This window comes from Leptopilina boulardi, unplaced genomic scaffold (genome assembly GCF_019393585.1).
Source record: "Leptopilina boulardi isolate dan_hultmark-lab unplaced genomic scaffold, ZJU_Lbou_2.1 LbouV2_342, whole genome shotgun sequence".
NCBI classification, from domain to species: Eukaryota; Metazoa; Arthropoda; class Insecta; order Hymenoptera; family Figitidae; genus Leptopilina; species Leptopilina boulardi.
The window spans coordinates 1,812,850-1,838,153 of record NW_026137910.1 but is presented as its reverse complement, the minus strand read 5'-3'; the positions used below and the strand labels follow the sequence as shown (position 1 = coordinate 1,838,153).

The following is a 25,304-nucleotide window of genomic DNA, read 5'->3' as shown; positions in this document are numbered from 1 at the left end:
CTAGAAAATGAATACTCATATTTCTTTCAAAATATTAGCATAACACTCAAAATCCGATTTTACCCTTTCATCGTATTTGGATTTTGCAAGTAGACAACAATTTATTATAACGTCAAATTTATTTACTTTATGCTTTTTTTTTAAATAGAAAATTACACCTTTTGTTTCATTTGATAGAAAATAACGAGATCTAGAATCATTGAAAAAAATTAGAACAGTATTTAACAATAAAAATTTATAGTAATGGAGTAAAATTATCAATCAATCAATCCAAGTCAAAAAAAATGGTCAAAAATCGCGTTTTTGGCTTACTTTGAGTACCTCTAGCACTGAAATAAAAGGTAGTAGAACCTTCCACTTGGGCTTAATTTGAAGCTTAATGTTTTAACTATTATCCCCAAAAATGACCTATCTTGCACCATAACCTCAAAGTCATTTGTTATCCATTTTTGATTCGCAAATATTAATTTTGTAAAAGTTTGAGCGCGTACCTCTAGCAAAGAAAAAAGGATCATAGAACCTTTTATTTGAACTTAAAATAAAGTTTGAAGTTTAGACTACAAGCCCTAAAAATTATATTATTCACTAATAACCTCAAAATTGTTGGTAACTAGTATTTAACTACAGAACTTATTTGGTAATATTTGAATAAGTCTAGTCAATAAAATCAAAGGTCAACCTTCTTGTTGAGCTTCAATTCAATTTATCCCTTGACTGTAGTTCATAAAAATTACATTGCTGCACCTTAACCTCAAGAACTAGATGTACACGCTCAAACTTTTACAAAATTAATATTTGGGAATCAAAAATGGATAACAAATGACTTTGAGGTTATGGTGCAAGATAGGTCATTTTTGGGGATAGTAGTTAAAACATTAAGCTTCAAATTAAGCCCAAGAAGGAAGGTTCTACGACCTTTTGTTTCAGTGTTAGAGGTACTCAAAGTTAGCCAAAAACGCGATTTTTGAACATTTTAAACCCGTTTTTCTCAAAAACTAGAGCTGATAGGAAATTTTCATTTACGGATTCGTGTTCGGCATGAAAAAACCTATCAGAAACAGGTCTGACATTTGCCGCATCAAAAAAGTTTGCTAATTTTGTTTGCCTGTGTAATTTTAATCCGCATTACTATTCATTACACCAAGTGATAAATTCATCATTAAATTAAATAAAAATTTATATTACTGAACGTGAAATTAAAATCTAGTTAACCCCTTGCAAGTCCAGGACCCATATGTGGCCAGAAAAAGTCGTGCCACCTTTGTGCAAGTGGCCATATATGGCCATCGCAAAAAAATAATACTAAATTTAATTTGATTCGCCTGAAATTTGTTACTCGGGGGTTTTTGGGGTCGCTGAATCCAAATTTGAAGTCAGATTTCAAAAAAACAAAATGGCGGACCCAAAATGGCGACCATGAAAACTTAAAATTTATCAGATTTACATGAAACTCGTTGCTCAGGGGTTTTCGGGGTCTCTGATTACGAATCTGAGGTCGGTTTTTCAAAATTCAAAATGGCGGATCCAATATGGCGGACAAATTTTTAAAAAATCAATCTGATTTGTCTGAAATTTGTTACTCGGGGGTTTTTGGGATCGCTGAATTCGAATTTGAGGTCGGTTTTTTGAAATTCAAAATAGCGGATCCAATATGGCGGACAAATTAAAAAAAAATTTTTTTTAAAAATTTGTCTGCCATATTGGATCCGCCATTTTGAATTTTGAAAAACTGACCTCAAATTCGAATTCAGCGATCCCAAAAACCCCCGAGTAACAAATTTCAGACAAATCGGTTTAATTTTTTAAAAATTGTCCGCCATATTGGATCCGCCATTTTGAATTTTGAATAACTGACCTCAAATTTGAATTTAGCGACCCCAAAAACCCCCGAGTAACAAATTTCAGGCAAATTGGATTGATTTTTTAAAAATTGTCTGCCATATTGGATCCGCCATTTTGAATTTTGAAAAACTGACCTCAAATTCGAATTCAGCGATCCCAAAAACCCCCGAGTAACAAATTTCAGACAAATCGGTTTAATTTTTTAAAAATTGTCCGCCATATTGGATCCGCCATTTTGAATTTTGAATAACTGACCTCAAATTTGAATTTAGCGACCCCAAAAACCCCCGAGTAACAAATTTCAGGCAAATTGGATTGATTTTTTAAAAATTGTCTGCCATATTGGATCCGCCATTTTGAATTTTGAAAAACTGACCTCAAATTCGAATTCAGCGATCCCAAAAACCCCCGAGTAACAAATTTCAGACAAATCGGTTTAATTTTTTAAAAATTGTCCGCCATATTGGATCCGCCATTTTGAATTTCAAAAAACCGACCTCAAATTCGAATTCAGCGACCCCAAAAACCCCCGAGTAACAAATTTCAGGCAAATTGGATTGATTTTTTAAAAATTGTCCGCCATATTGGATCCGCCATTTTGAATTTTTAAAAACTGACCTCAAATTCGAATTCAGCGACCACAAAAACCTTAAATATGATGAAGTCATATTTTTTTGGAAACTTTTGTTTCGGACCGTTTTAGGCCCACCAGCGATTTTTAACTGGACTGCGAACGGGTTAATTAAAATCAAATATTTTCTATCAAAAACATAAAGTGAGTTGTATACACGCGTCAAGAATGCAATTACATAATAAATAATAAAAATTTCGCTCTCTCAACATTAATTTTTAAATTAATTTAGTGAAATCCTGAGAATTCGTCAATTATTACAAACAATTAATAACGAAAAGATTATAAAAAATACTCATCCGGAGAGATAAAAGACTAGACGAATTGACACATCCAAGTTATAACTTCGGAAATTACTCTTTTAGTCATACATCAGATTCAAGAATTCCTAGTTAATGCTTTTTAATTCCATTGACATTCTTTTGGAGCCTTTTACCCACCCTCGAAAGAGTCGTAAGATTTTTTTTTCCTTCGAAGGTTCTTCAAAATGAAGAAAGAATATGGGAAATATGAGAAATTTGAGAAGAAAGAAGGAAGGTTAGAAAATTGAAGGTGGTAGGAAAGACAATGGTAAAGAGGATGGAGATTTTAGTTTTTAAATAGTTATAATTCCGAATTAGATTTTAGGTTAATTACAATAATTTTTATGTATTTAGAATAAGTACAGATGTACTTCAAATCCTGGAACCCTCCTTTGAATTGTAAATAAATATTAAGGCAAAAAAAGCTATAAAATCATTTCAGCAATGTATATTGAAAGATTATTTTGTCAGCATCAGTTCATTAAAGGGACGCAAGGCAAAATGAGTATAAGGCGGAGGTCCACTTTTCGAAAAGTAATAGGAGATCTCTTGGAAGAGAACCTTATCTTATGAAACGAAACCGTCGAAGATACGAGAAAACGTAGTCGCGAAAGGAAATGTTCTTCGAAGATCGACCCAAGTGATAATCTCTAATTAAACTCGAGTATTAGAGTTGGGAGACAAGATAGATATATCACGAGCCATGAACTACATAAAGGTGTCTGATGTACTTTAGCTGTGAATTTCCTAAGTCATTATAAGTTAAGCCTTTCATGTGTAAATCCTTAATTACATCACTTGAAGATAAAGACGAAATTATCGTGAAATTTGCCATACATTGAAAGCATTTAACTTTATTAATTTAATTTCATGACCATCAAGCTTTCTTTGTATATAGTAACAATTTTTTTTTAATGATTTCATTTTATTACGAGAATACTATTTGAAAACTATATATATAGAATTGGGGAAATGAAAAATGTCAAGTATTTTGTCAACGATGGTATTCAATTTTCTACGAATGGTAAGGTAGTGTTAATTTTCCGGAAACAAAACATTGTATATATATGCATTGTCAATTGTGTTCGAACATGCGTCTAGTGTGGTCCCAATTTCGTTTGGACATTTTATTAAAATTCATGAATTACACGTACAAACAGTGACACGTCATTAGAGACTCATTCATTACGGTTCTGTCGCGGACGAATTTACGTAATTCCGCGTTCGATGGGAATGGATGCAATCACATTGACCACATACGTTGGATAAACGGTTGCTCTGCTCTTCGGTAATTCAATCGTTCAATTTGCCATATTCATTCAAATAACAATAATTCTTTTTTTTTTGTTATCCTATATACAATAGTAGGTTTGTTGCGCTTTAAAAAACACAGTTTTTGTGTGAAATAAGGAATTGTAATATAAATTGAAATAATAAAATATAAGGAAAATAAATACACAAAAGTATAACTAATCATAAAGATTTTTGAAAAAAAGTAAAATTATAGATTAATTAATTTTCGAGCACTAATAAGTTAATAAATGGAAGAAATTACAATTTTTATCAACTCGACAAAACTAATTTTCCTTCCAATTTCAAGTAAGTAAAATTTAACGTCGACCAAATCCGCAAAAGCTAACTTCCATTTTCTCTAGAACTGGGTTACTTTTTCAATATCGTCGTCTCTTCGCTTTAATTTAACGCTACAATTATTTTTGAACAAATTTTCTCTATTTCTTTTGTCTATATGAAAATTATTCTTTTAATATTTTCATTTTCCTCTGTCTCTCTAGTAAAAATTTCCCATTGAGTAATTTATGTCAAAAAAAAAAAAATAGGAAGAAAATCTTTTTAGGGGAAAACTTTTATTATATCAAATTTCCGTTCCTTTTTTTGACGTCTAGATATATATAGAAGCAAAATAGGAAATTTGATCTTGGTTTCAAGGGAAACTCCAAGAGAGGTAGAGGGAGGGATATTGGAAGCCCATTATCAGAATGTGCATATTGCAATTGGTAGTAGTTAACTATACACTAGGCGCACTTACACGTCATGGTTAAAATGATGTCATCGATGTTCTGATGCGAGAACTTGAATGGGATTTATCTGACGAAAACATGAAACCAGTTATACGACTTGTACCAAATATGTTATCATTTTGAGATATGTTGCTTATAACATCCACATGGTGAATGCAATATCTACTTTATTGACTCATGTTCATTTCGTCTAGTGACCTAATTGGCAAATTACAATTTACGGGAACTTGCGATAAATTAATCTAAGAGACAAAATTATTATTTCAATAAATTTAGAAAAGCCTTTGTGTTTTTAATATTTTAAATGTGTTTGGGAAATTTAAAAATTTTTATTTCTTTTATTTAGACATTCATATTCTTCTTAATCAATTTTTAACGTGTACTTAGAGAAGAGCTTAGCATTAATTATAATAAGTAATTTTTAAATCAAAAATAGAATTTAAAATGGCGGATCCAAAATGGCGGACAAATGGCCCTCAAACATCTACAATAAATTAGTAACCAATAGCAGCCATTTTCTTTGTAATACTATACATTTTACAAAAGAGCATTTCTTTTTTAGATTATTAAATTTAAAACAATAATTCAGTGTTTTTACATTATCTCTTTTTGAAATTTACGACAGCGAATTTAATAGAATTTTAATTTAAAGTGGAAATTACAATTTAAAAGTTAGCTTATTTAAATAAGAAATATGAGTATAATAAGCGGACGTAGAGCGTTAATTTTTTGTTAGTTTTGTATATATATATATGATGTAAAATAGTATCTCGTTTTAAATTCAGAATTTTTTTTTTGATGAAAATTTCTTTAATTATGAATCTTAAATGCAAGTTTCAATTAAAGTTTGCATTTTTAAATATTATTATATTTATTCTTTTTTTTTTGCCCTGGATATGTAACACCTTTCGCGTTACATGTATATATTTTTTTTAAAGAAAGTATATTATAGAGACCTAAAATTAAGGATGTAGATTCAAGTTTTTGTGGTGATAGTCTCTTCTCTCTTGCGTTTGTGTAGTTTAACGAAATGACGAGGAGAGAAGAAAAAGTAAATCCTGGGGATGAAGGAGAAGAGCGGACATTCCTCCAACGCCCGTAAGGCTTTTCCAGCGAGAGAGCGACCTGTCTCGTTCGATAAATTATTCCTCGCCATATTGCGGTCTTAGTCTAACTAGTCATGGAGGAGTGGAGTAATTGGAAAGCTGAATGCCAAAGGGGCGTGCGATTTTTTTTATTTTTTTTATTTTTTTTTAGAAAAAAAAAAACTTTTTCCAATCGTTTCACAGGAATAAAAGAGTTTCTATAAATTCTTTTTTTCCAACCCCCCCCCCCCCTCCCCCAATTAGTTTATCAATTTTTATTTTCTCTTCTTATTTCGCGGAAGATTTATATAATTGAGTGCAGGAAAAAACGATTTTTTTTTCTTGTAGATTATCTTTCTAGATAATTTCAAGTGTTAATTATATTTCTTTTTGTTTAACGATTAATTTTACTGAATTCTTGCTGAAATTTGTATCGGAAAAGTAGTTTATTTAATTGAACTTTAAAAAATAAAAACTATAGACAATAGAAAATTTCTAACACAATAAATAAAACAGAATTTACATAAAATATTAGTTTTAGTTATTTATACAGTACATTGATTTTATAAGTGAGATACATATATATCTTTCGCGTCGATGCTTAATTTTGGACTCACCAGGTCAAGGAAAATGTTTTGGAATTAATTTTTTGTATAGAAAAGCCATGGAATTTGCTTAAATTTTTTGGAATTTTGAAAAAAATTATAAAAATTAGAGCAAAAAAATAGTAATTTTAATTTCTGCTCTATTTTTCAATAAAACTAGGGCAGAAATTTAAATGGCTTCGTTTTTGCTCTATTTTTCTGTAAAAATACGGCAAAAATGCGGACATCTTAATTTCTGCTCCAATTTTTCGTAAAAATATTATTAAGACGACGCCATTTTAATATTTGACATAGTTTTACAGAAGAATAGAGCAGAAATTAAATTTTCGCAGTTTTTGCTCTACTTTTACTAACAACTATAGAACAGAAATTAAAAAGGCACCGTTTTAGCTCTATTTTTCCATTAAACTACACTGAAAGAAATTTCATAGGAAAAAATAACAAAATGCGTATTACATTTTAATATATTCTTTTAGAATTTAGGGAAAAGTGTACTTTTTATTAAAATTCAATATACTTTATATTAAAGTTCCAACTTAAAATCTTTTTTCAAATATTAATAATTATTGTAGAAAGAACGTAAAAAGATTACCAATATTTGAAAATATTATATTAAATTCTCATAGAGTTGTTGCATTATATGGAATGTAGCGTTCTAATATTTGTAAAACTTTATACGAAAAATTCAGAATGTCGGAAGAAAAGGGAAAAAAAGCGGAAACTGTCGGACGTTTCCGTTAATTCTCGGGAGGAAGAGGAGTGAGACTAGGAACAACACATTCACACTTACGATACAGGTTAATACACATACTAATGAACACGCACGTTCATTTCGCTTATACATAGACATTACACGATCGCAACGAAACCTACACTTACAATTCTATACGCATAACGATAAATTTCGCTGGGGGTCGGCATATATCGTTTTCTTATATACTAACTACTGAATATTTTTACCACTTGCGAGAAAGAAGTTTACTTATAATAACTTAATAATAAAAAATAGTTTACTAGTGCCAATGGTGTAATTTTATAGAGGTTACGCTGGGTTTATTTTTATTATTAATTGTTTATATAGATTTTTCTTTTTTTTCAGATTAAAAATTATGATTGTTATAAAAATTTTTATTGCAAATAAAAATTAAATAATTGTAAAGATGACATCAAAAAATAAAAATTAATAAAAATATTAATAAATTTAATAATTAATAATAAATTTATTATTATTAAATAACTTTAATAAAACATTTTTTATAAATTGAAAATAAATTTAAATTAAAAAGAATTTAAAACACTATAAACATTTGAAACACGTGTGTTGACAGTTGATAGGTACGTTCTGCTGGTTAACAACACTTTCGAAAATCGGATCAAGTCGTAGAAGTTCGAGTAGGACACGAAGCCGCAAACAGATAGAACTTCGGTTAAATTCGTAGTCTCTCGGGAAAATCCGTGACTTTTAATATAAAGTTTTACAAAATGTGAAATAAGTATACGGATATATGTTATTTTTCTTACTATTTTGTGAAATTATTTATTATAATATTTCGTATTCTGTGAATTCATAAAGAAAATACTAATTTTTAAAATAAATATACTAATTCTTATTTCTTAAAATAATAGTTACTCTTAAATTCATTATATATTTTCATAAAAACTGTAATAGTAATCAATATAGGTGCACTTTTTCCCTAAATTGTAACATTTATATTAAACTCTAATATGAGTTTAATACTTAGTAGTATAAATTTTCTTTCAGTGTAGGGCAGAAATTAAAATGGCTCCGTTTTTGATCTATTTTTCTGTAAAAAATTTGCAAATATACAGCCATTTTAATTTCTGCTGTAATTTTTCGTAAAAATAGGGCAAAAACGGTGCCAATGTAATTTCTATTTTTGCTCTATTTTTCCATGAAAATTAGGACAGAAATTAAAATGACTCCGTTTTTGCTCTATTTTTTCATTAAACTAGGGCAGAAATTAAAATGGCGCCGTTTTTATTCTATTTTTTCATTAAACTAGGGCTGAAATTAAAAAGGCGCTGTTTTAGCTCTATTTTTCCAAAAATAAAAAATACGTCAGAAATGCGGAAATTTTAATTTCTGCTGTAATTTTTCATAAAAATAGGGAAAAAACGGTGCCATTGTAATTTCTATTTTCGCTCTATTTTTCCATAAAAATAGGGCAGAAATTAAAATGACTCCATTTTTGCTCTATTTTTTCATTAAACTAGGGCAGAAATTAAGATGGCGCCGTTTTTAATCTATTTTTTCATTAAACTAGTGCAGAAATTAAAAAGGCGCCGTTTTAGCTCTATTTTTCCAAAAAAAAAATATGTCAGAAATGCGGAAATTTTAATTTCTGCTGTAATTTTTCGTAAAAATAGGATAAAAACAGCGCTATTGTAATTTCAGCTCAAATTTTTCGTAAAATATTCTAAAGACGATGCCCTTTTTAATTTCTGCCAGTATTTTTTTTTGAAAAATAGAGCAGAAATTAAGCTACTTGTCCTATGCTTTTACGAAAAACTAGAGCAGAAATTAAAATTACGCCCTTTTTGCTCTACTTTACTGTATAAATAGAGTAGAAATTAAAATAGCGCCGTTTTTTGCACTATTTTTCCATAAAAATATGTCAGAAATTAAGATGACGCCATTTTTCTCTATGTTTCCATTAAACTAGGCAGAAATTAAAATGGCACCGTTTTTGATCTATTTTTCTGTAAAAAAAATTGCAAATATACGGCTATTTTAATTTCTGATGTAATTTTTCGTAAAAATAGGGCAAAAACGGTGCCATTGTAATTTCTATTTTTTGCTCTATTTTTCCATAAAAATAGGGCAGAAATTAAAATGACTTCGTTTTTGCTGTATTTTTCATTAAACTAGGGCAGAAATTAAAATGGCGCCGTTTTTGTCCTATTTTTTCATTAAACTAGGGCAGAAATTAAAAAGGCGCTGTTTTAGCTCTATTTTTCCAAAAAAAATATGTCAAAAATGCGGAAATTTTAATTTCTGCTGTAATTTTTCGTAAAAATAGAATAAAAACAGCGCTATTGTAATTTCAGCTCAAATTTTTCGTTAAAAATATTCTAAAGACGACGCCTTTTTTAATTTCTGCCAGTATTTTTTTTGAAAAATAGAACAGAAATTAAGCTACTTGTCCTATGCTTTTACGAAAAACTAGGACAGAAATTAAAATGTCGCCATTTTTTAAAAATATTTTTTCCGTAAAAATATGACAAAAAATCGCAGCCATTTTTAATTTCTGCTGTAATTTTTTGTAAAAATATCTATTGAAATAACGGCTCTATTTTAATTTCCGCTCTAGTTTTACGGAAAAATGGAGCAATACATTATATATTAAGTTGCACGGAAAAAATCTTCTAAAAATTGAAAGTAGATGTATATATATAATTTATACCAACATCTGCTTCGAAACTGTTATTTCAAAACTATAAATGGTCTAAAATCTTTATATAATTTTAAAATAATCTAAGAATATAAAAAACAATTATAACCATTTTAAAATAAAATTCTTTACTGAACAATCCCATATTTCAATAATGACTAAACATCAAATTATTACCTTCTAATTAATCGTTACAATGGAAAATAGTTTTCCCTTGATTGGAAATTGATTTTTTTTTCTGAGGAAAATAGAATAGAAGGTAAATGATTTGTTTGTTGCCAAATGCATTTGTTCCTTGGACAATGGGCTTGGGCATCGATAGCCTGTGCGAAACATCAAAGACCTTTGCTATCTGCAGTACACAGGCGTTTGGGTGTTTCCGAAGATGTGCATGTCGGTGCACAAAGCAAGTAGAACTGCCATACAAGCAAAGTACTCTAGTCTAGCGCTCCACTTTGATAAATAGATTCCCCTCTCTTGAGTAGACGAATTCTACGAATTCAGCATTGTGTAAAGTGTATTTGAATCTGTGTTTCTCTCCCTCTTACTCTCTCTCACTCTCTCTGTACTCATTATTATGTAAAACACGATGCTTTAACACAAGGTATTTTGAACATCAAACATTATTCAACCGGAAATTGATCATTACGAGAAATGAAGAATTTATTATTCAAAATATAATTTTGCGGTTTCTTTATTATTTTTTTACATATTAACAAAGTACCTAATTTTTAATATCTACGCAAAGGCATTTTGAAACGATTATAGTTTATTTTGGTATAAATTTGAGATTTAATTAAGGTGTAGACGTGAAACAATGCTGAGAAACTATACATCAAACTTGACGATGTAACCTAAACTTGAACACATGAAATTCTGTGTTCTCTCGAAGGGTATACTTCACCTGTTAGAAATATGGTATTTGATTATCAACAATTATATTATGTGAAGTGTTATGCTCTTGTTTCAAATTATGCGATAATAGAGAATTTCAATTTTAATTACACTAAACTCTATTGTTCTCTAGTTAACATTTACTAATTAATCAATTTTTATTAAAAACTAAAACCAGATTTACTATAGTATGTGAAATTTATCTAAAATTCGTTGTTTCCTTAAATTCACCACTACCACAGTACGGATGACATTGGATAAATTAAATTTTGAATAAAAAATTCGACGCTGAAGAAAAGAAGGAAGATAGAATTGAGGGATATAAAGTTATGTATAAGCTAAATTAGTTTAGGGTGTGGGAGTTTTGAAGCTTACTGAAGACGTTTAGTCGCTCTAAAGCGACGTTTAGAGATATCTCCGTGGATAAACGGGAACTGTGGCTAACGTGACAGCAAGTAGCAAAGCATCAGCGACTCATTGCCTTCCAGGGGTGCTTGTAAACTTCGTTGTGCTACAACTAGCTTTATACACAATGTATTATATCTCTAGTCGGTTGTTTCCCTAATTTATGATATGCATGCAATGTAAACTGCCATAGTTGCGCCAGGGCGAAGGTTTCACCCGTTCCCGGCAGCTGTAACCGCTTGCCATCAGAACGACAGAATTCTAGCTTCTGCAATGTCCCACTGTTTATATGTATATATGTACTCTTTGCATACCAATATGTTGTTGTCATACGCACACGATTTATATGTTTTGTTGTCGGTCATTAAAATTTACTTTTTCTTTATTCACAATTTTTCCAGTTATATGGAAATATGATGATATACTAAATAGAAATAATCTATTGCTCAGTTTTTTCAAAATCTGTTTTACCTTAAATTTTTATTTTTAAAACACAGGCACACAAAAAGTAAAATGTGGTTTGGCCGAGACACTACACTAGTCTATTTTCATGTATTTTTTCACGCTGAATCCGAATCCGAAGTCAGAATTAACAGATTGGCTTTTATTTTTGAGATAAACTCAAAAAACTGCTCAGAAAGAAAAATAAAATCAAAAAGTTAAACAATTTTTGAATGTCACTGCGATAGTGTAATTCCATGTATTTTTTGTCGCTGAATCCGAATCCAAAGTCAGAATTGTTAGATTCGCTCAAATTTTTGAGATAATTGCAAAAAAACTCAAAATACTCAAAATCAGTTTCTTGGAATTATCTTCAAAATTTGAGCCAATCTGTCAATTCTGACTTCGGATTCGGATTCAGCGACAAAAAATACATGGAATTACACTATCGCAGTGACATTCAAAAATTTTTTAACTTTTTGATTTTATTTTACATACATTAAAATAGACTAGTGTAGTGTCTCGGCCAAACAGCTCTTTATTTTTTATGTGCCTGTGAAATTAACAATATTTCTTATCACACATGTTCAAAAAACTCGCGGTTTTGTGTGTGCAAAGCGGATTGTAACTCCAAGTTTTTAGGTTAGGTGTCGCCAGAGGGAAAAAAACTTTTCAAAATGGGATTTAAAGGAGAAGAATAGCACTTTCAGATGCAATATTGATCTTTTGGAAAGAAAAATTATCTCTTGATGTTGCATAATTTTAAATGCAGTTAAAAAACGGATTTTTTGCACATTAGGGTTAGAATATCTCCAAAAACCTGACGTGCACGGTCAATTCTGAGGCCGGATTCGGATTCAGCACGTCGAAAATCTTCGGAAAAGTATTGTCTGATTCTTGAAAAGTAAATCTTGTCGGCCTGTGTTACTTAAAAGTACATGTCTAGAACTTTAATTAATAAAAAAAATTTTTTTATCAAAAGCCTTATGTGTAATGAGCCAATAAAGTGACGCCTTCGGGAAAAACATGAAATCCAGTGACCAGAATTCCGCAAGTACACCGAAAAAACGATATTCTAATTTTAAGAATTTTCAACTTATTTTAAGAATATGCGAGGCTTAAATAGGCGCCACGAATATATTCTTAAATTAAGAATAGAATCTTCTTATATTAAGAATATTTTCTTAGAATCACTTTTTTAGAATATAATCTTAAAATAAGTATATTTTCTTCTTGTATCAAGAAATATACTTTTAGCAGTTTTAAGAATACTATAAACTTAATTTAAGAATAGTAAATACTTATTTTTAAACCAAAATATACATAATTTCAAATAAAGAAAAAGTACAGTATTTTTATTTTAAAAATATTACTTTTATTAAAGTTTTCAAAAAAGAACACAATTTTAATACTTAAAGACAATGTTAACCAATTGTCGAACATTTTTTTCAATTTGGGATCACAAAAACTTAAATTACGTAGATAAAATTAAGAAACGCAATATTATTTTTGTATAAATTTCTAAACGTGAAAAATTAAAACTAAACAACAATTATTACAATTGTAGAGAACAATACTTTTAAAGTTTACTATGATTGTCAAAAATAACACTCCGACGCGCACGACGACTCGTTAGTCAATGGCGACGCGAACAAGCTAGCAGCATGGCAATTCTAGCGCATATTCTTGTTTTAAGAAGAACAAGATTTAGTACATAGAAAATATTCTTAAAGTTAGAATCTGCTGAAGAATATTATTAAGAATATTTTTTTAAGAAAATAATAATCTTAAAACTAGAATACCGTTTTTTCGGTGAATAGTTCATCTAAAATGCAAAAAATAAAAATTTATTTACATTTCTTATTGGCGATTCAAACAGCTACACTAGCGCCACAGTTGAACTAATTTAGGCGTGACTCGCTCTGTAGCACTCCATGTGTTTTAAATTATTTTTTTTTATTTAACGCTTAAAAATAATTTTACAAACGCAATAAAAATATCAGAATAATTAAATAATTTGAAATAAACTGTCAAAACAGAGACTGCTTTAGAGCGAGTCACGCCTAAATTAGTTCAACTGTGGCGCTAGTGTAGCTGTTTGAATCGCCAATAAGATTGTCTAGTTCCCAATCGAAGGAAATTAGAACAACAACTTTACATTACGAATATCAGAATGAGAATGAAGATTAAATGGCCGACGAGGCATACTCGATGGCGTCGCTGATCAGCGACCTCTTCCCTGATCCGACGCAGCAGTCGGTAACGCAGATCCCGAAACTATCCGATGTAGACTCGATTAACGATAAATCTATAAAGGAAAGTGGCTGCCAGTAGTATTTTGCCAGATCATCAACAAATCAGCGATTTTCTCCTCCATTGCAGTTTGTAAATGAAAAAAATGTTTCAAATTACAAAATCAAATATGCAAATTATATAAACATTAAAGGCAATGAAAATGTTCATTCATCGAATGAAAGCAAAAACCATTGTGAAAAATATATAAATATTTCAAATACATACAATATTATAAATCATGGAATTTAAATGTAAACAAAAAACATTAGCAACCTTTTATACCGGAAGAAGTAAAGTGTCGGTTACAGAAACTCTTATCCTATATAACAATGAAAAAAAAAATATCAAATCGTGAAAAATGCTTTCTCGTTTTTTATTCTTTTTTTTAAATATTGCCCACCAGCGTTTTTAAAATCACTAATAAATTCTGTTTGTCGCTTTCAGGGCGAGGGCGATGTACACACACAAAACTTGGGGGGGGGGGTAACTCGTTTATCTCGATGGTAACCTGAATGGCATGTAACTAACGATGCAGTTCAACGGGTTTTGGACCTTTTAGGTCTTGTAGCATTGCTGATACGATATTCGTATATGTTTGTTTGTGTGTGTGCAATTCATAGTTGTCTCCGATTAGCTATTGTTTATTTTATCTTGCGGAAATCGTCGGTCAGCATCAAATAAAAACAAAAATGACGCTTCCCGAGTTATATGCAGTGTATTTCTAAATAGTCACTAAATTTTGCGATGAATGGAAATCAATTCTCGAATGTCAAGAACAAATTCACGCAATGAAATAAAAAGATGATAGGATAAATTGCCTTTCAGTAATATTGCGCTTCATATAACATTGTTTACTTTAGTCTACTGATTTTTAGAATTTTTGAATAAAAAATCCACTTTGGAAGATGCAAATTTTTATAAATTTTCGTACACAGAACAATAAAAATGTTTACGAATTTTTATACCGAGAATATGGTTCATCAAATATAATAATTTCGACATTTTTTCTTTACTAAATTTTGATAGTTATTTTTTTTTTTTTTAACATTACGTTTTCATATATCTAAATAAATATACGTACATAGAAGAGAATTTTTTTTCCTTTGTAGTTTTGGAGTGATGTGAAATGTTCTTTTTATTCACTATTATATATAAATTTTTCTGTGCTTGTTATCAATTAATTCACAGTTGAAACAAAAGACTTTACAAACCACGAATGTTTTAACTTTTTTTTTTTTTTATTTAAATTTCTATTTCGGTGAATATTTTTTTTTCTCTTCTCTTTTCACAGAACTGAAAGATACGGAAATGTTAATACGTCTAATTATTACGCCAAGGGCAATTTCTATGAAACATATGCGGTTGGATTTGGCAAAAAGAGAAACCTTATTAATTCACAAGAATAATTTCCACAAAAGGCGAAAAACGGATTTGCTTTATATATATAAACTTTTTGAAATACATCCGCACTGTATTGTTAATTTAACGAAGAGTTATGAGAATATAATTTTGAATACAGGAAGTGGAATTTTTTTTTATACCAGCTTTAAAATTGCAAATTGTTAATATTAATTTTTTTTTTCCTTTGTTTCAGATGAGCTTACAAGTGTCGTGGGTGAGGTACAGGGATATTCACCTGCTGACCATTGGACGATACACATACACGAATGATCAACGATTTCGTGCAATTCACAACGTGCAGTCGGACGATTGGACGCTTCAAATAAAGTATCCTCAGCACCGAGATAGCGGGCTTTACGAATGTCAGGTCTCTACAACTCCACACATGAGCCATTTCGTACACCTGAACGTTGTCGGTGAGTTTCATTATTTCACTTGACATATGCATATATGATATTTTCCCTTGAAAATAATTCCAAAAGCGTATATATATGCGACTCGCAAATTTCAGTCGTGTTCCGCACACCAGACAAATGTCGTCAACAGCTCTCTTTGTCCCACGCTAATTCTAGAAAATTTGTTCCCTCAAAACTAATGCGATAATCCCCTTTCCAGTAGCTCAGATAAATAATGCGCAGAGAGAAGAACAAAAAAAAAAAATCCGTTTGTTTGAGGAAAAAGTGAAAGATTTGTGAAATATGAAAAAAATTGTTATGGCCTTACTGAAATTATTTTTACCCTTACTTTAATTTAAATTGTACTTAATTAATTGTATTTTGCTTCAGCTAAATCATAACTCGATCTTAAATTCTCCTTTAGAATTATAGTTGCTTAATTCTATTATTTTTGTTTTGATAAAATTTATTCTTTTTTTAGTGATGCCATTGATGACGTATGCAGAACGAGAGTATAAGAAATATACTCAAAAGATTATTCTGGTTGAATACTGTGCTAATTTCGTTGATAATACAAAATAAAAATTTTGTATTTTAAAAAAAATCTTTGAAGAATATTAAATCCTGTAAAAAAAATCATCATCAGGATAAATTTTCAATAGAATCTATTACAATGATTTAGTTTCGTTAATTATTTATTGCTTTGTTTTTCTCGAATTAGAGTTTGTTAATTTGTAATAAATTATATTATATTAAATTATTAAATTAATTAAATCAAAAAAGTTAGAAACTACAATTTAAATGACGATACATAGGGCTCTATTGTGTCGTGTGTTAATACTTTTCCTGAAGTTGGCTCCGACGCTCAGCGCCGAAAATTCTTTTTCGCAGAATCAAAAATTTCAAATTATATATTTTTTTTAAATTCTTTAATACAAATAATACCTTGAAAAATACTTCTCAAAGCATTGTGTTGATTTAAAACCTTTTTAAAAAATATTTTGATTTTTTTGGTCCCATGAAACTCTTTATAATCTCATTATCTTAATGTAATTTTTTCAAAAAGAAAAAATAAATTTACTTTGTTTAAATTAATTTGAAAATTTATTTTTCCATTAGGCTAATTTTTTGTTTCCTTTTTAAGTCTGATGAATTTAATTATAATTTACGCGAGCTTTGTTAGCTTGAAAAGATCTAATTGTAATATTTGCCGGGTAAACCTGTTGCTGGCATGTGGTGGCTTTTAGTAGTGCACAGCTGTGAATTCGCCTGAAGGAACAATGTCAGGAAAAGAATAAGCTCTTGTGGGAAATGGAAGTTAGGATTTTTTGTAACTATATACATATATATATATATATATATATATATATATATATATATATATATATATATATACGTACACACAACACACGTTGTCCTGTTTCAGTTTTGTTGACTTGAGAGAGAGTCAACTCGAAGGATTAAGCCCCAAGCGCCGCGTCTATTTCAGTTTTCTCACTAGATCACGAATACCGAATTTGAATAGTCGGCTTTAGTGGAGAAACGTCTATTCTTTAACTCAGACGTTTCTCTTGACTCTCGTTCTTTCTTTTTCCAAATTTCCCTTTAGGGTGAAAATTTAAAAAAAACACGTTAATTTTTCTAACAAATCTTAGAAATTAAATGCAACTTTCATCATTTTGTTGTACTATTTTCATATATAAAAAAAATAAATTTTCATATTTGAGAGAGAGAGAGAAAGAGAGAGAGAGAGAGAGAGAGAGAGAGAGAGAGAGAGAGAGAGAGAGTAGTAATATAAAATTTCATTGCGGCTCTACACTCGATACGGCTAAGTTTCAAAAAGTTTATCCATGTTCACTGAAGGAATCACCGTGTCTTTCCAAGTCGCGAAATGACTTAGTACTTTATTTAACTTTTATTGATTTTATCATTTCAGTTTGTACAAATCGCTTTTAATGTTACTACCGATTGAATAATTTAGTAAGGTCTTCGAATATTCAATATTCCATTTGAATTCAAGAATCAATAAATAATACTCATAATACTAATATAATTTTTAATTTATAGTAAAAAAAAAATATTCTGTAAAAATTCAATTCATGTTAAATATTTATAATTTCTTTTTAAATAATAAATAAAGGTACGCGCCTTGTCATATATATATATATATTTTTCTTTTTTTTGTGACTGACTTAACTGCCTCTTAATTATAAACTCGAGAGTAAGAAAATTGAAATTTCGGTTGGTGCATTTATAAAAGCATGAATGAAGAGTTTGAAAGAGAAAAGGTGAAATTGAAAAAGTCCATTTCGACGAGTTTTAATATTTAAGTACCAACAGAATTCTCCATTTACAGTCATGAATTATTTGCAAAAAACTCATGTTTGAACCTAGTTTCTGGACAGAAGAAGCCACTTTTCAGAAGAGTTCTCCAATTACCGTGGAAGAGACTTTGGGCTTGATTCTTATAAAACTCAGAATGTGGTCGAATTTACTTCCATTTTTTTTTTTAGGACTTTTAAATGCATTTAATGTTCATTAGTAAATAAATCAGGATATCGTATTTTTCGAAATATCAATTTCGAAAAAATTCACCATCTCTTGGATAATAAAAAAATAAAACATGAAAACAAAAATTTTAAATTCAATTTATTTGTTAAGGGAAAGAAATAGGTTTAAAACGAGGTTTTGTTAGAGATTTTTGATTAATTTTTTTTTCAAAGTAGAAATGTATATAACATTTTGCTTATTTTCGAATAGAAACTTCGGAACACAGAAAAAATGCTGGGTAAATTTTGTTGCGAGTAATTTTCACCAATGCTAATTCACATAGACGGTGGCGCCCTCATAAAATTTGTTGCAGGTAATTTTTTATACCGATTTTGGGGTAAAAATTCTACTTTTTTTTCGTGTTAAACTATCAGAGTTCTGACTCACTTATCGATAGTTACTGATTGTCGGTAACTGATTTACTACTGAGTCGGTAAGTTACCAACGGCTGGTAATACAGATTTCATAAGGCCATTTTGACCATCGATCGGTATTGCAGATTTCTGTAAGGGTATTTTATCAGCAGTCATTATTGAAGAGTAGGACTAAATTGCTACGGTTTTGTGGGTACCATTTTTGTTAATTTAAGTAAAATTCAGTCTGTTTTACCATATAAAATTAATTTTTTTTTGAAATGTAAATTGTAAATTCTTTTTTGTAGCATTTAATGAAAATATTTAATACACCGTCCGACAAAATTCAACTTTTTTTTTACACATAAAAAAATCAATGATTTTCAGAAACTAGGACCAAAAAAAAGATATCCGTGTCTGGCCGTTTTGATAGATCAGGTCATTTTTTGCTTTTAGGGGTAAAAACAACCCTTAAATGAAAGGAGATAGGAAATCTTGTACAAATTAATAATTTTTTATGAAACCTGGTATCTCAGGGTTTTCCGGGTCGCTGATTACGAATCTGATGTCAGATTTTCAAAATTCAAAATGGCGGATTCAATATGGCGGTCGAAATTTATATAAATTCACCAATTCATTTGAAAGTTGTTACTTAGGGGTTTTTTGGGTCGCTGATTACGAATATGATGTCAGATTTTAAAAATTTAAAATGGCGGATTCAATATGGAGGTCGAAATTTATAAATATTAATTATTTTTTATAAAACTTCGTATCTAGGGGTTTTTGGGGTCGCTGAGTACGAATCTGAAGTCAGATTTTTAAAATTCAAAATAGATCTAATAATGTGGAAGATTAGACAGTTGTTTATATGTTCGTTTTCAGTTGCATAGTTACGGAAAATAGTACATAAAACAAATGACAATTGTAGACTTTTTTACTTTGCACAGCAGTTTTAAACAATCACTTCACATCTTTAAATTCATCTTACTTGAGCCTATTACTGTTATCTAATAAAAATATTCTTACTTACTACAAAGCCTGTTTTGTCATTAAAAAAGTGTCCAATATTCAAAAAACACATATGTGGAAATTTTTATTTTTTATATATTGTTTTATAATCTTCCACATTATTTAATCGATTTTGAATTTTAAAAATCTGACTTCAGATTCGTACTCAGCGACCCCAAAAACCCCTAGATACGAAGTTTTATAAAAAATAATTAATATTTATAAATTTCGACCTCCATATTGAATCCGCCATTTTAAATTTTTAAAATCTGACATCATATTCATAATCAGCGACCCAAAAAACCCCTAAGTAACAACTTTCAAATGAATTGGTGAATTTTTATAAATTTCGACCGCCATATTGGATCCGCCATTTTGAATTTTGAAAATATGACATCAGATTCGTAATCAGCGACCCGGAAAACCCTGAGATACCAGGTTTCATAAAAAATTATTAATTTGTACAAGATTTCCTATCACTTTTCATTTAAGGGTTGTTTTTACCCCTAAAAGCAAAAAATGATCTGATCTAACAAAACGGCCAGACACGGGTATCTTTTTTTTGGTCCTAGTTTCTGAAAATCATTGATTTTTTCGTGTGTGAAAAATTGTGTCAGACGGTGATATATATAAAGAAGATTATTCTGAAAATCCCATTTAATATTGCAAAAAATAATCTAGCAATTTTGATTATCGATTCAATTTACTGAAGCGCATAATGAGAGGGTAGGTGTTTATTACGAAGCAAACGACGTGGAATATAATCAGACCACATTGTATAGGCAAGTAATATAACTACAATATAATGGCTTGAATGAACTGACTTTGACCTTTATTAACGCGTAAAATGTGATTGGTAGGTAAGACGTTGTACAAGGCATCAAAGTTAGCTCGTATTTCATTTGCTCCATACTCGTAAAAATTCGCGCAAATCTTTTTCTTTTTTACCCCTTGACGATCTATATATATATATATGCGCGCATTTTCTCTCCTAACTTTTTCTTTGTCTTCTAAAAAATTTTTCCCTTGTGTTCTCTCAATTTTAAAGATGAAAAAAAAAATAAAATCCTGCTACTTTGCCAATATATATATATATCCCTTCACGATATTGTCTATCAACTATACGTTTTGAACCTTTACGATCACATAAAATTGGTTTTCTGTTCTAATTAATCCCATAAATTGATGACATTGATTTAAGTTTCTTTAGGCTCGTATAAATTAAACGAATAGTGAGAGAATAAAAGTTTATATATTTTATTTTTTTAGTGAATTTTATTTTTTTAATGCTGATTAAATTTGAGATTAAAATTTATTTTTTATTAAAAAAATTGTTAGTCTTTTTTTTAAACTCATGTAGGGCAATAAATTTTCTATTGACTTTTCGAATAATGAGTTTTTGATTTTTTTAGAGTGTGGTAAAAAAGATCAGAAGAAATTTGTGAGTCAAATTGATCTCGGTCACGGAAACTTGGTTTGAATTTGGCTTAAATTTAATTTTGACCATTATGCATATTATGCAATAGTTTTTTTTTTTTTTACTTAAAAAATAAGTTTTATGAACCTTAGGTGAAATCCCAGACGATGGGGAGGGTGGAGGGGTGTTTGCCATCTTGCTCGACGAAGGAGATAACGAGGTACGTTTTAAGGTGAATCGACTGTAATTTCCTACCGAAGTTTCCAATTCCACTTAATCTAATGGCGTTTCTCTCTCTCTCTCTCTCTCTTTCTGCGAATTGAATTTTAATTTCAAGAGGCATTCCACTCATTCCGTGATTCATTTCAAGCGACTATTTCTTTTTTTCACAGAACGATGCGCTTCAAGTATATATAAGAACGTTTTCATTGACAGGAATAGCTTTCTTTTTTTTTTTTTTTTATCAATAATTGAATGTACCAAACGATGTAACACCAGTATTATTTCTAATTGAGTTTCGTTAACATTTCAATCTTTGTTATATTTCTTTTTTTTTTTTAATCAATACTCGTTATTTTTCTTTCTCTGATTAAATTGAATTTAAATTCAAAATTGTAAGATAATTTAATGTAGATTGTGTTATTATTGGAATACACTATGTAAAATAGGTCAGCGATAAGATAACAAATGTATTTTGTGGTTATGCGACGAGCGAATATGTCCAATTGTGACTCGTATTGCAGCGCTACTAATGAAACACTTGTTTAAAATTTTTTATCGGTCGGTAATTCAGAAATCTGACTGAAAATTTTATTTGTCATATTTGAAAAAAAATCTAATGTGGCATGCATTTTTTGAGAAAATTCATAGTTATTTAGCGGTCACCTACGTTTTCGAGAAAGCTGAATAAAATAATTTGGCAAAAAGTATAAAAAATTATGTATTTTTTTTTTTTGCTGTAAATGAAAAAAAAGAAGATAAATCCTTTTGTTTACTTGAATAAGTCTGATTCGCATTAGCAGAGAATTTTATAATAAATGTGTAGCCAAAAATAAAATTTTTTTTATCACCACGTAAAAGACGAAATAGAATAAAACTATTTGAAGTTTACGAACTTTATTGGTCGACAATATTAGTCAAACTCATTTTACGGTAATAGAGAGTGAGATGGTTTATGTGTTTCAAGCACTTAGCAGTATTAGATTGTTTTTCTCTAAAAGCAATAAAGGCTAGGCGGCTGAGTTGTTTTTGAATTGACGCGAAACTTGCAATGGTCTCCAGGGACTATATAGGCAAAAAAAAGAAAAAAAAAAAAAATGAAGAGAGGGGGGGTGTAAAACGTGAAGGCTTCATCGAAAGCCTATATATACGTGTATATATAGCGAGAGCAAAAAAGCAGTTCCGTGACGGTCTTGAAAAAGTTTTCAAGCAACTTCGACACGACGAAATTATATTCTCAAAACTTTTGTCCCGGCACGAAAACCAACTGCACTTCTTGTGTAGAGACTATTTAAAATGAGAGAGTCTACCGTCCCGAATAACAATTTTATTTTCTTCACCTTTCATCTTTTACATTACACATGAATAAAGTTACTCGAGATTTTTTCTTTTTTCAACAGCAAGGAAAGAGAAATTACACTACATTTTTTTTCATAAATGCTTTTTTCATATATATATATATATAATGCTTCTTTATAAAGAAAACCTCATTCGAAATCTGTGTGAGTTATTCTAATGAGAATAATTCTCTCTTCAAAGAAATATATATATATATATGTACTGCGGCAACTTTACTACTGAAATATGAAGAATTGCTTTATTTAGTAGGTTAAACTTTGTCATAAAACATTCTCTTAGTCATTAAATGGTGAACATTTTTTCAAAAACTCGACATGAAAGAAAAGTTAAATACAAGGCAGTTTTTTTTTTTTTTTTTTTTAATAAAACTGATTTAGTTATTTATTTGAAAAATTGTTCAATTTTTATATACAAATTATTACACGATGTAAGTTGGTTTCAATGATAAAATTTAAAAATAATATATTACAGTTTATTTAAGGGTATGTGGGAATTTCCCACGTGACCTAGTATGGGAAAATGTGTTTTGGTAGTATACATTTCACTCTAAAATGAGAAAAGATTTTTGTCTAAAATTTTGAGGGATGATAGATTAGGGTACAAGGAATTTCGCTGTTCTTCGAAAAATACATAATTTTCAGTTAAATTATTAAAAAATGAAGTTTAAAAAGTGGCATTTTTAAACGAAAATGAAAAGAAACATGGCGGCGCATACACAGACGTTGCTTGAGTGTGTCAGTGCTCCAGTAAACAGCGCCAATTCGAGCGAGTGGCCGCTGAATGAACTACGATTAAATTCATTATTTTACTATTTGTTGCTTTATTTTTATTATTTTCGCGTTAAGTTATATTAAATGAGTAGAACAGCGAGATTCCTTGTACCAAACAAAATTATTTCTCCAAAATTTTAACCCGAAATCATTTTTTATTTCAGAGAAAGTTTCAAACCACAAAAAAACGTCCTTTGTGCCCACATACCCTTAATAAAAAAAAAAATTTTAAGAAAATTTTAACTTCTTTATACGTAAGTGGCATTCTCTGACAAACTATTTTTGAAAATTGGTTTATTTTTAAAAAATCATTTAATATATGAAATTGTGGCTGAAGTTAAATTTTAAAAATTGAAAATTTCAGACGATTTTTTGAAAATTGATCAGATTTTCTTGAAACTTCTTACATGTGGGTTTTTAGAGTCGCTGATTATGAATCTGAAGTTTTTTCTTAAAAATCCAAAATGACGGATCCAATATGGTAGAAATTTTTTTAATTTTAATATTTTTATTTATTGTATTATCTTTGTATTTTTGGAATTGCCTTTTACAGAAATGACTTTTAATTCGTTATCAGCAAACTCAAAAATCCTTGATTAACAATTTCTAACCGAATTTGACTAAACATTTATATTTTTGGTTACCTTGTAAAGGTAAAAAGTTTTAATCCGCACATTAAATGAAATGAGAAATTTAATAAAAGTGAATTTTATAAATAGTTGTAAAAAATTTCTGAATTCTTCCGTTTAAAAGAAGAGAACAAATATTTTCTATACAATATTATACTATAACTGTAAAAAATATTTTTTGTATTCAATTAATTTAATATTTTAAAACTTCAATATTATGTTGACCTAAATAAAACAAGAGTTATTCAATTTTTTTACATTTAAAAAATTCATTTTTTTTTTATCATTAAAAACACATTTTCCAACATAATAATTTTAATTAATGAAATAATTCTTAAAATTAAATCAGTTTTAGTTAAATTATTTTTTTAATATTAAAAATTTAATATTTAAAATTAATTAACAAAAGTGCGAACAGGGGAAAATATTTCTTTTCTCTAAATAATAATGATGCATTTTTTTTTTTTTTCCTAACAAAAAGCTGCATTGAAAACCACAGAATATATACACATTCACATACAATACACATAAAATATGTAGGTTACAAATATATTATATCAGGAAGTATAAGCCAAATATTCAGTTTTTGTTATTAAAACATTTTTCCACATATAGTTGGTTTTGTTGGGAAAAAAAGATTTTTTGTTTCATGAATAAATACTAATTAGATTCTTTTATAGAATAAATATATCGAATTTTATTATTCTTAACAATTTTTTTTTACAGGTAAACATTGTTTATTTTGAATATAGAAAAAAAATTGAAGGGATGCTTTACGATCGACTGTTAAAATTTTATCTATGTGGATATTATGCAAGGTAAAAGTTACATATTACATATTGGGTAGTTGTTTTGCATTTAGTGCGCAAATATTATTCACACAAAGAAAGTGTTGGCAATATAAAGTTTGCGTGATGTTGGGCAATTCTATATGCGAGGGGGTTAAAAATCAAAGAGTACTGCCGTTCCTTGGCAGCAATCCATTTTCGCATTATATACATACATGTGTGTGTATGTGTTTGTGTGTGCGGTGGGTTCTCCAATCATAATGCTAAATAGAAAAAGAGGGTCAAAACTTTGAGACCCTTATTATGCAGTCCCCTATATGCAACGGCGCATTCATTCTTTTTACCTCAATTTCATTCAGAAAACCTCACTTAAGACTCCCGTTTATTATACTGATTTATATCTGTGCACCGCAAATCGCTAGGCATTCAAGATAATCGCTGACTTAAAAAAAAAAAATTCCCA

At 29.4% G+C, this 25,304-nt stretch overlaps 1 protein-coding gene across 7 annotated transcripts in view; it reads left to right on the top strand.

Annotated features, from left to right (window-relative positions):
* The window catches only part of LOC127286015 (kin of IRRE-like protein 3), a 567,542-nt gene that overhangs the window by 415,022 nt on the left and 127,216 nt on the right, over nucleotides 1–25,304 (top strand). For all 7 annotated transcript variants that reach the window (XM_051312286.1, XM_051312287.1, XM_051312291.1 and 4 more), the window contains one exon: nucleotides 15,547–15,769. In XM_051312286.1, the coding sequence (XP_051168243.1) occupies nucleotides 15,547–15,769 (223 nt within the window). The remainder of the gene's footprint in view (nucleotides 1–15,546; nucleotides 15,770–25,304) is intronic.